The sequence below is a fragment of the Lactuca saligna genome, chromosome 7, assembly GCF_052625555.1.
Source record: "Lactuca saligna cultivar CGN05327 chromosome 7, ASM5262555v1, whole genome shotgun sequence".
Classification (NCBI taxonomy): domain Eukaryota; kingdom Viridiplantae; phylum Streptophyta; class Magnoliopsida; order Asterales; family Asteraceae; genus Lactuca; species Lactuca saligna.
Genome location: NC_136423.1, coordinates 165176269 through 165188274, shown reverse-complemented (window position 1 = coordinate 165188274; position 12006 = coordinate 165176269). Strand labels below are relative to the sequence as shown.

Genomic DNA, 12006 nt, shown 5'->3' with positions numbered 1-12006 from the left:
CGATCAACGTCTCTTAATTCACCATCTTCTAAAAAATTCAGTGAATAACAGTAATTAAGTGCTATAATTCCGTTCACAAATTATTATGAGTTTCCAGAAATGGATGAAGAAATCATGAAACCTTTCTGAAAATGTAGCGTGTTATGTATGTATATGTGTGCGTCGTTTAAGTTTGTTGAAATGCGTTCTGAATTCGTACTTCGGATTCTGGATCTTATAAGTTAAAAGAAAATTCAAACACGATGTAGAATTCTTGAGTTCATGATCATATGATCATCAACTTTAAGTGTTCGTTTAGATATACCTGTGTATATATATTTCTAACTTTCTACTATAACCAGAAAGTTTGTTTGGAGGATGTTTGATTAGTGAATGATTAAGGAAAAAGGTCTCTTTTATATTAATGCTTTTGGATATTTTACATATGACCTTTTTTTTTAATATATAGATAAATTAGGGTTAAGATCGAATATAAGCAAGCAACTATATGTTTAATATACACACGATTAATCACTAGTTCCATATCGCTTTTAATTCTCCACACAAAAAAATATTAAAAAGAAAATATGACGTACAAAAAACAGTAAAATAATATATTTTAATTATTAATATTAATTTTAAATATATTTGATTACCCGTATATATAATACGATTAAAAAGATATTTTTTAATGGAAATGAAATTATGAATATGCATGTGAAAAATTCCGTGCAATGAATTGTAGTATTCTGCAGTTTGTTTGTGGCAGACGACTTATTTGGTAAAGCGTTGTCGTTTTGGAATGCAAAATCCCGAGGACGCATATTTTGTTCCTGTCGAATTACCCCAACTTGCCACCATTCTTTGTCTTTTTGATCCTCGCAATATTTTCTAATCATAACGTATAGATATTTTCTCTTCATAAAAAAAATCAAATAAAGATAAATGTACCACTGTTTTTGGATGCTTTTTATTTATTTATTTATTTATTTTCATATATGTGAAACGTAATCACAATAGACCTCCGAAACTTGAAAGCTATACTTTTTATGTTTCTTGTTACAGGGTTTTTTTCTTCATAATAGTAATAATCAAACTTATGCTTCTCTTCTCTTGTATTAGTAATTTATATTTTCTAGATTATTTTGTTCATTATCTTTTTCTAATCATAATTTTAAGATTAGCCTCTAGTAAAAACAAAATGTAGAGTTATTCCCAAACATTTGGAGTCCAGATAATATTTTGTGAACATTTATCACAAAATGATCACTTGAAGAAAAAGGAGGAAGAAGAGAGACTTGTTGTGCCATTGCCGAGAACAGCCGTGGAGCTTGGCGTGCCAAGGTCGAGGCACAGTGTGCGCCGAGTCCATATCACCACTGCGAGTCCACCCCATCAAGCCTAAACTAGGGATGAGTGTGGGATGAAACCGGTACCGTTCCCGATTTCTCGAATACCGAATTTGATCAAAAGTCAATCTTGAGTACCGTACCGAATTAACGTTACCAGTACTGTGACCGGAAATGGTACAAGTTTTCGATATTAGTACCGGTACCGACGGTATCGAATCCATAATTTTGTGATTTTGTAGTACCGAGTACCGTTCCATATTTTTAAATTTTGTTCGGTTCGGTTCGATATTGGTATGTGATCGGGATTTGGTACAAATTGCTCGTCCCTAACCTACACTAAGATAAACCGAAAAGAAGATGATGGTCACAAACATATATTTTTTCTATTGAGGGCACTTTTTGAAATTAAAAAAAAAAAAAAAAAAAAAAAAAAAAAAAAAAAAGGTTTTAAAGTAAAATTAAAAATAATTGTAATATTTATATGTAAAATATTTTAGCTATCGAGACATGTGTCCCTACTCCTAAAGCCTTGCATTGGCCAGTAGATGGTCATATCCTTTGATTAAGAAGAAGAATAAGATTTTAAACTTTCAAAAAGTAAAATGATTATAACATAATAAACACAAGGTATTCATCATAGTGTTACTGTTTTTCATATTGTTACATACAGTTTACCCTTGAAAAAGATATGGCTCACCATAATCATGAACGTTCACGTAAGGCTATCCGGAGTAGGCATTAAACCACACGTGAGTTTTCTATGTGGTACACTAACTCATCGGTGAACACCACCCCATGGACTAGTGGTTTGGCTATGAAGTGGTTTGTAGTGGTTGTGAAGACGGATGAAGACGCACATTTTGATTAGCTCTTTTATTTTTCCCTCACATCTCTCTTTCTCTCTATTCCTTTTTTCCCTATCACTACCAACCAACCGGTGAACATCATTTCAAAGTGTAATAGGTTGGTTGTGGAATGGTAAAATACATACGTGACGCTGAGTTGGCTGGTGGTTTGGTTGTGACAACTTCCCACAGCCTAATCACTCCCACTATCAATTCTTTGTGAAGGATGGATCCGAGCTCGATGTTTTTATCAAGTTAATAAGATGATTAGAAGAGTTATGTGGGGCACATGTCCACCTCAAGAGCCTATAATAACAACTAAAATGATTATTTTTAATAAATTATGAGAGGTACTATAACAATAATCTTACCTTCTAAAAACAATCTCGATTTTAACATGATCGATTTAGGGATAAGATCGACGTATGATTGGAAGATTGTTTATAAGATCGTAAAATCATGAGCATGATCATAAGATCGCTAGCAATATTTATATATTTTATAAAAATTTAAAGAATATCAATAAAATGATAGTTTTCTTTTATCTTTTTAATACTTTATTTAATCTAAGAAAACAAATTTAATTGATTTATATTTAAAAATATTAACATAAATGATATTTAGATTTTATGTTTTCGGTTGGCTCTGTATTATTTTAATTAACTATTTAGACTAAATCAAATAATTTTGATGTTTCATTTATCATCTTAAATTATTCATTATCTCAAATTAGATAAGCTAGATTTATAGTTTTAGTTCAAAATTATCCGAAATGATTTGTACACAATAATTTTTTCCATACACAACAATTGATGTTTTAAAATGTTGTATTGTACAACTCTATAATACATAAATTGTTGTGTACGGTAAAAAACTGTTGTGTACAAATCATTTCCCTAAAATTATCACTCATGTGTAGACGAACCAATGGATATTTAGTCATAAGGTGACATCTTATATTGCAAGTACTGACTCTTTAATGTTGGAAATTTAAACCTATGATTCTCTAAAACTAAAGATTGAGTTCATTTAGAAATTAGTTATGTTTTGAAAACCGGACCGGACGGCCAACCGGGAACCAGTCACGGATCCGGTTTTTAAAGGCCAAAAAACGGTATTCATGTGAACCGGTGAAAACCGGTCCCATTGAACCAGTAAACCGGTCAAAACCGAAACTTTTAAAAAATATTATTTTTTTTCATTTTTTATATTTTTTATATAATTAAATATAATTATGATATCATCCGATTTTTCTGGTTTTTAAGACCAATCCGACCAATTGAACCACTTGAACCATCGGATCAGTAAAACGACCGATTAGGTCTCCAGTCCGGTTTTCAAAACTTAGAAATTAGTCATTATGTCACACAAAGCTTTTGAGAGATTTTAACTTTTAAGAAAATGTTAGAAAAATCATTTAAGTAATTTTTAAAGTTTTTAACTTTTAGTTTCATATAATTTTACATTTTTAAAAATTAATAAATATTTTTATTAATATTGTACAAATAAGCTTACGGCTACCGCTACCGTCTAACTTCACAAACATTTACTATCACGATCTAAGTTTACAGATCTTATAAAACACACAAAGTTAAAACCAATTAACATCTCGATAGAGAAAGATATCCAAAAACATAATTTAGATAAACGTAGTGATGAGCTTCATCTTCATCGTTGTGGTTGGTTTCGTATTTTTTTCTCTTCTGCTGCTGCTGCTTCCTCCTTGGATCTTCTCATCTTCAACAATCAACACCGCTTGTTGGTTTCATTTTGTTTTCCATCTCCGCCCACTCGATATGCTTCCTCAACGGCGTCCATCCAATCAATCTACCGATCTAATTCGTTCAGGGTCGTGATTTTGAACATCTTTCTTGATGCAAGCCGACTATTTTGGGGTTGATTTCTTCCACGCTGCTGTTTTTGCCACATGTACAACATTCAAAGCAATGGGTACACGTATCTGTTTATCCAGTTGCAGGTTTTGATTATTTTTATCAATATCGATCTTATGTTTCATTTACAGTTATGTTTTTATTGAAAGGTGATTGAAGATAATTTGTTGAAGATGAAGAATAAAACTAAAAGGAATCGAGTAAAAGGATCATAAATACCCTCGGCTCCACTTCAGAAAGACTTCGTTTCGGTTACGTGTGTCTTCTACTGACCTAAGCAATGAATGAAATCATTTAATATCAGTATGAAAAAAGTATATGAGTATTTAATTGAATCAATGAAATCTCGTCATCCCAACAAATCTTGCTGATTCACCTCACCTCTTGCATGGCTGTGAGTCATACACTCTATAAAGCTTACAACACTATTCATTACTATTCATCTCTCATCTGAAACCCAAATTCTTCTGTTTCTTCCCCTCTTATTCTCTCTCAAATCCACCAATCTTCAATTCCGTCGATATAACCTCTAATTTACTACAAAATCCTTCAAATTGTATCGATCGAGTCGGTGTTTGATTCTGACGTTCTTCAATTTTTGGTTTTTTGATTATCTAGAACAAATTGGGGTTATGCCTGGGAATAATTACAATGCGAATTCACCAGTCCCATCGAGTCGAATAGATCGGCTGTTGAGACAAAGGCTACGAAAGAACAACAAAGCTTCAAATTCTAACGACGCTAATGGAAACAGCAATAGCAATGGCAATGAAGGTTTGGATCATGAACAGCGATTAAGGGAAGGTGATGACTTTGTGGAACAATATCTTGAAGGAGCCTCCGCTGCACGTGACAGATGGGAAAAACCAGATAGTGGACTTTTTACACAGCGACTGTTAGTCGTTGCTAATCGACTACCAGTTTCTGCTGTTCGTAGAGGTGAAGAAAGTTGGTCTCTTGAAGTTAGTGGTGGTGGCCTTGTTAGTGCTCTTTTGGGTATATTACTAGTAAAAAAAAAAAAGTTTAAATTTCCTTCTTTTTTTCTTCCATTATCACATATTTAATGTAATTTGAATCTAAAATTTAGTTATTATTATAAATTTTTCTTTTAAAAATTTAGGTGTGAAGGAGGTGGAGGCAAAATGGATTGGATGGGCTGGTGTAAATGTCCCAGATGAGCCTGGGCAGAGAGCACTAACTAAAGCACTGGCAGAAAAGGTACTGTATAAAGTAAAAAGTATAAACTACAAAAGTACAAAACCATTTACACTTTATTTATTTATTTTTCAATAAAAAAGTTAATACTGATGATGAATAGTGAAATAGTAATAATAATAATAATATATTTGATGCAGAGGTGTATACCGGTGTTTCTAGATGAAGAAATTGTACATCAATATTACAACGGGTATTGCAACAACATATTATGGCCACTTTTCCATTACCTCGGACTTCCACAAGAAGATCGTTTGGCGACAACTAGAAGCTTCCAATCCCAATTTGCTGCCTACAAAAAAGCAAATCAAATGTTTGCTGACGTGGTAAACGAGCATTATGAAGAAGGTGATGTGGTTTGGTGCCATGATTATCATCTTATGTTTCTTCCAAAATGTCTCAAAGATCATAACAAAAACATGAAAGTTGGTTGGTTTCTTCATACGCCTTTCCCCTCTTCGGAAATTCATCGGACTTTACCTTCTAGATCCGAACTTTTACGTGCTGTTCTTGCTGCTGATTTGGTGGGGTAAGATTGTAATTTTCTTATTATTTACAATTGCAAGTTTGCAACACACTTTACCTTTTACTTCTTGCAGTTTTCATACGTATGATTATGCAAGACATTTTGTGAGTGCGTGTACTCGTATTTTGGGACTCGAGGGAACACCTGAAGGAGTAGAGGATCAAGGGAGGCTTACTCGTGTTGCAGCAGTAAGTTTTTTTTTTATATAAAATTGTAAATTGATTTTTTTTAATTTTTTAATTTATGGAAATACAGTTCCCAATTGGTATAGATTCAGATCGCTTCATACATGCTCTTGAGGCTCCTCAAGTCCAAGAGCACATAAGGGAATTGAAGGAGAGATTTTCCGGGAGAAAGGTAATTTTACTTTTTTAACTTTTTTTTTTTTTATTCGTTTTAATTATTTTTTTCTAGATTCTTGATTATTTTCTTTTCTTTTTTACTTTTTACAGGTGATGTTAGGTGTTGATAGGTTAGATATGATCAAAGGGATTCCACAAAAGATACTCGCGTTCGAGAAGTTTCTAGAGGAAAATCAATATTGGCATGATAAAGTGGTTTTGTTACAGATTGCAGTACCAACAAGAACCGATGTTCCTGAATGTATGTCTCCATAATAGCAACATACTTTCATTTCATTTCATTGATTTTCGATTATGTGGTATTGCAGATCAAAAACTCACTAGTCAAGTTCATGAAATTGTGGGACGGATAAATGGTAGATTTGGCACATTAACAACCGTTCCAATTCACCATCTGGTAAATAAAATAGCAATGTACTTTTTTTTATATTAATATTTCTTTTCTTATAATAGCAATGTAATTTATTCTTTACCTATAATAACAATGTAATTTCATTTCACAATATTTGCAGGATCGTTCTCTTGATTTTCAAGCTTTATGTGCTTTGTATGCTGTCACTGGTATGTTTATCAAGCTTTAAATTCCATCATCTTATATTTAATAATAATTCTAAAAAAGGAAATATTGCATTTTTTTCTTTACTGACAATATATTTTTATACTCTTCTGATTTTACTAGATATAGCACTTGTGACATCTTTGAGAGATGGAATGAATCTTGTTAGTTATGAATTTGTCGCATGCCAAGATGAGAAAAGAGGAGTTCTCATTTTAAGTGAAGTAATCATCAATTTATCATTAGTTCATTACTCTTATTCTTAATCTTATAAAAAAAAAAAAAAAAAAAGTAAAAAAAATTCAAGATTTTTTTTATAAATTATAAACTTGTATTCCTCTAGTTTGCTGGTGCTGCTCAGTCCCTAGGTGCAGGGGCCATTCTTGTTAACCCATGGAACATAACTGAAGTTGCAGCTTCCATAGGCCAAGCTTTAAACATGTCAGCTGAAGAAAGAGAAAAACGTCATTTACATAATTTCTCACATGTCACAACTCACACTGCTCAGGAATGGGCAGAAACTTTTGTAAGGTATGTACAAAATGACCAAAATGCCCTTGCTGTTTATTGAAATTTACCATTGAAGGATCTAAAGATTTATTGTTTTTGAAATTTATGTAGTGAACTAAATGATACTGTGCTTGAAGCACAACAAAGAATTAGACAAGTTCCACCTTCGCTTCCTGTTGAAGAGGCAATTGACCGATATTTGCAGTCAAGCAACAGACTTCTTATACTGGCAAGTAAAAGAAAACTTACATTTCAGTTTATAAAATTTGCATTCTGATATTGATTTTTTTTTATATATATATATTTAAAAAAAAAAATGTACAGGGATTTAATGCGACATTAACTGAACCTGTTGATAGTCCTGATAGACGTGGAGGTGATCAGATAAGAGAAATGGATCTTAAATTACACCCGGATTTGAAACAACCTCTCACTAGGCTTTGTAGTGATCCAAAAACCACAGTCGTTGTACTCAGTGGAAGTGACAGAGGTGTACTTGATGAGGTACATTCTCTAAAAGGGTGAAATGGTCATTTACTCTCATTCAGACCATTTAAAAAACCTATTTTCCTTTTTTTCCCCTCCCAACTCCTCTAAAAATATTGTTAACATTGATCAACATTGTGGAATTTGTTTTTTTGTAATGTAGGGGTAAAATGGTCATTTAGTCTCGTTTGGATTTTCTTGGCTTTTTTTTTTTTTTTTTATTATTTTAATTTTTGTTTATTTTGATGTTTGTAGAACTTTGGTGATTACGACATGTGGTTGGCTGCTGAAAATGGAATGTTTTTGAGGTCCACTAGAGGTGACTGGATGACAACGATGCCTGAACATTCAAATATGGAATGGGTTGATAGTGTAAAGGTATTAATTACCACTTCGTTTTTTTGCAGTTTTTAAGGTTTATTTTTATCCATTTTTTGACTTTATTTACTTATTTTTTAAACTTAATAAACTCTTGACAGCATGTGTTTGAGTATTTTACCGAAAGAACACCTCGATCTCATTTCGAGCTTCGTGAGACATCACTTGTATGGAACTACAAGTATTCAGGTATATGCTTCTTATGTTCACATTTATAATGAAACTATAAGTAATTTACCCTTTTTAAATTGTTTGTCAACACAGATGTCGAATTTGGGAGGCTGCAAGCTAGAGACATGTTACAGCATCTTTGGACAGGCCCTATATCCAATGCGTCAGTCGATGTTGTCCAAGGTAGCCGATCTGTTGAGGTTCGAGCCGTCGGTGTTACAAAGGTGCACTCTGTCTCTGTCTCTGTCTCTGTCTCTGTCTCTGTCTCTGTCTCTAATGTTAAATAAATATTCGAGTAAATAAGCTTACAAGATATTCTAATTTAATATTTTTTGAATCAATCTTTATAGGGTGTTACAATTGTTCGAATATTAGGAGAGATAGTTCACAGCAAATCAATTTCGGCGCCTATCGATTATGTCCTATGTGTAGGCCATTCCCTAGGGAAGGTATATACGAATATACACTCCAATCTATAATTATGTTTTAACAAATAAATATATTTTTCTCAAAATGTTTATTAATTAAAGTCATAATGTTTATAGGACGAAGATATTTACACGTTTTTCGAGCCGGAGCTTCCATCAGACAACATCGGCATCGTGAGACCGAAGATAAGTGATGCGACAAAGTCGTGTGGAGATAGGAAGTCCGGGAGAAGTGGTTCGAAATCATCTCAGAAGCAAACTCAACGAAATACAGAAAACAAGCGAAACAATAACAGTAACAATAACAGTAGCAGTACCGGTAATGGTATTAACAGTAGTGGTAGCAGTAGCAGTAACAGTGTTGGGAATGGTGGGAGGCGGTCGTCACAATCCCCGGATAAAATAACGTGGAACGTACTTGATTTGAAAGGGGATAACTATTTTTCGTGTGCGGTTGGGCGTAAACGTACAAATGCTCGATACAGGCTCGATACTTCAGATGATGTGGTTTCTTTTTTGAGAGATCTTGCTAGAGCATCATGAAAATGTATGTGAACTATATAGCAAGATTTAACATTTAAATTTATGTTGCTTATGTGGCATATTATGTGGTAATCGCCATCAAGCTTGCATGTAATTACTAATTACGTTAACTACTCATCAAATTGCAATTAAAAGTGACTTCAAGTAATCTATGGAAGCAGGATAATTAGAGTTGAACAAATTCAAAGAATCGATGGAGGCTAGATGTTTACAAATCTGAAAGTCTCAAGCACACACATACATTTATTCATTTTATTAGGTACATTAATACATTATACTTGTGAAGAAGGTATAAGGCGTATAAAATTTACCCTTGAAGATCTCATTGTATTTAATACAATAAATAACTATGATTTATCTCTAATACTATTTATCTTTAATACCCCCTGCAAGCGCAGAGGTGGGGGACCAACACGCAGCTTGGCTCGAAATTTCTCAAATAGTGGTCTTGGAAGACTTTTGGTGAAAATGTCAGCTATCTGTAAAGCAGTTGGCACAAAACGCGTGTATAGCTGTCCACAAATAATGAGCTCGCGAATGAAGTGATAGTCAATGTCAATATGCTTAGCTCTTTTGTGGGAAATTGGATTCTGACTAAGAAATAAAGCACTTTTATTATCACACAACAATGTAGGTCGATCAGGAGGAAGAGCAAATAATTCACGTAGTAAATGAGTGATCCATACTATTTCAGCAGCTGTGTTTGCCATGGCCCGATATTCTGACTCACAACTAGACCTGGAGACAATAGGTTGCTTCTTAGCACTCCAGGAGACAAGATTACCACCAAGAAATATTGAATAACCATAGGTGGACCTACATGTATCAATACACCTAGCCCAATCTGCGTCTGAATAGCCAAGAATTGAAGATGATCGTGGATGAGTAAAGTGCAGCCCGTAAGTTAGAGTGCCCTTAACATATCGTAGAATTCTTTTAACTGCTTGAAAGTGATCAATAGTTGGAGCATGCAGGAACTAACTGACTTGATTAATAGCAAATGACAAGTCTGGATGGGTGATGGTGAGGTATTGTAGGGCACCAACTAATGAGCGATATGTAGTAGGATCCGAAACAGGAGAGCCAGTGGAGACAAGTGTCTCGGAAGTGGTTAAAGGCGTAGAAACTGGCTTAGAGTCAAGCAGGTTGGCTCTAAGTAAAATATCATGGGCATACTTGGCTTGTGTCAGAAATAAACCATCATCTGTGTAGGAGACTTCAAGACCCAAAAAATAATTTAAAGTGCCAAGATCCTTAACAGCAAATTCAGAGTGCAATTTGGAAATGAATTTGCGAATGAGAGAAGGATCATTACCTGTGAGTATAATGTCACGTTTAAAAACAAAAAGTGAGGTATCTGCTCGACTGCAAACGAAACCAAAGTAGACAAGAAATGAGCTGAGACGCTGAAACCAGACACGTGGCGCTTGTTTAAGACCGTAGAGGGCTTTATGAAGTTGACAAACATGATTGGGAAACCGTGTGTCAGAAAATCCTGGGGGTTGTTCCATGAAGACTGTTATTGTAAGCCGCTCGTTTAGAAAGGCATTGTTAACATCTAATTGGTGTAAGGGCCAACGATGCATGATAGCCAAAGAAAGAACAATGCGGACAGTTGCAGCCTTAACAACAGGACTGAAAGTATATGTATAATCAAGACCAGAAATCTGACTGAAACCTTGTGCAATTAAACGTGCTTTGTAACGTTGTACTGTGCCATCAGAGTTATACTTAATGCGATATACCCATTTTGAGCCAACTACATTTGAGTTTAGTGGTCGAGGCACCAAAGACCAAGTGTTATTAGAACGTAGCGCATGCATTTCATCTTCCATAGCGGATAGCCAACGTGGATGTTTAGAGGCAGACTTAAACCCCCAAGGCACTTTAGCAGCAAAAAGTAATTGATGCAATGGTGATTGTTGGAGATAAGCAAGATCAACGAAATGCTTAGTTTTGAAAATACCTTCCCGAGATTGAGTCACCATAGGATGTGTGGAAGATGAAGGTCTGAAAGGCACCGTGACTGGAGGCTGGTCTGTTGCAGCAGGATGTACAAGTGGTGTTGCGTTTGTTGTCGAGGATGAAGGCTGTGACGGTATGGCAGTAGAAAGTGGAACAATATTTGAAGAAGTGGGGGTCGCTGATGGAGAGCATAAGACACATGGAGCTACCGGAGCAGGAAAAATCGTAGCCGATGATGGTTGTGAAGATGATTCCTCGGGAGGTGATGCTGGAAATAATGACGAGGCAATGTCATCAAACCGAGAAAAAACCAAGGTGGCCTTATCGGATGGAGAAGTGAGACCACTAAATGGAAATTGGGTTTCATCAAAGACAGCATGGCGTGTGGTATAAATTCGACCAGATGTCGGATCCAAACATCGATATCCTTTATATTGAGAACTGTAGCCGATAAAAATACATGGAGCACTTCGAGGTTCCAATTTATTTGATGCATAAGGACGTAAATAAGGAAAGACAGTGCACCCAAATGCTCGAAATACATTATAGTTTGGAGATGAATTATATAGAAGCTCAAATGGGCTCTTATAATCAAGAATCTTAGATGGCAGTCGATTGATAATATAGGCTGCTGAGCTGAAAGCATCAACCCACAAAGTTGCTGGAGCTTGTGCATTAAATAACATAGCAAGACCCGTTTCAGTAAGATGCCTGTGTTTCCGTTCCGCTCTGCCATTCTGTTGAGGAGTATAGGCACACGAGAGCTGATGATGAGTCCCATTAGTGGCAAGAAGTGAG

At 34.8% G+C, this 12006-nt stretch overlaps 1 protein-coding gene and 1 long non-coding RNA gene across 2 annotated transcripts; one reads left to right on the top strand and one right to left on the bottom strand.

Moving 5' to 3' along the window:
- Window positions 1-4045: 4045 nt before the first annotated feature.
- Window positions 4046-4693, bottom strand: LOC145006110 (uncharacterized). The gene is made up of 3 exons (XR_013662795.1): window positions 4450-4693; window positions 4288-4341; window positions 4046-4136 (listed from the first exon to the last, which is right to left on the bottom strand). It is a non-coding gene; the product is annotated as an uncharacterized LOC145006110 (long non-coding RNA).
- A 7-nt stretch (window positions 4694-4700) lies between these two features.
- On the top strand, window positions 4701-9391 carry LOC145006109 (alpha,alpha-trehalose-phosphate synthase [UDP-forming] 1-like). The gene is made up of 17 exons (XM_078965204.1): window positions 4701-5064; window positions 5189-5286; window positions 5424-5812; window positions 5883-5997; window positions 6065-6166; window positions 6262-6412; window positions 6480-6568; window positions 6684-6732; window positions 6851-6951; window positions 7071-7258; window positions 7349-7466; window positions 7562-7741; window positions 7979-8101; window positions 8203-8290; window positions 8366-8496; window positions 8623-8721; window positions 8818-9391. The coding sequence occupies exons 1-17, from the start codon at window positions 4701-4703 to the stop codon at window positions 9241-9243; spliced, it is 2811 nt and encodes a 936-aa protein (XP_078821330.1). The 3' UTR covers window positions 9244-9391.
- The last annotated feature ends 2615 nt before the right edge of the window (window positions 9392-12006 follow it).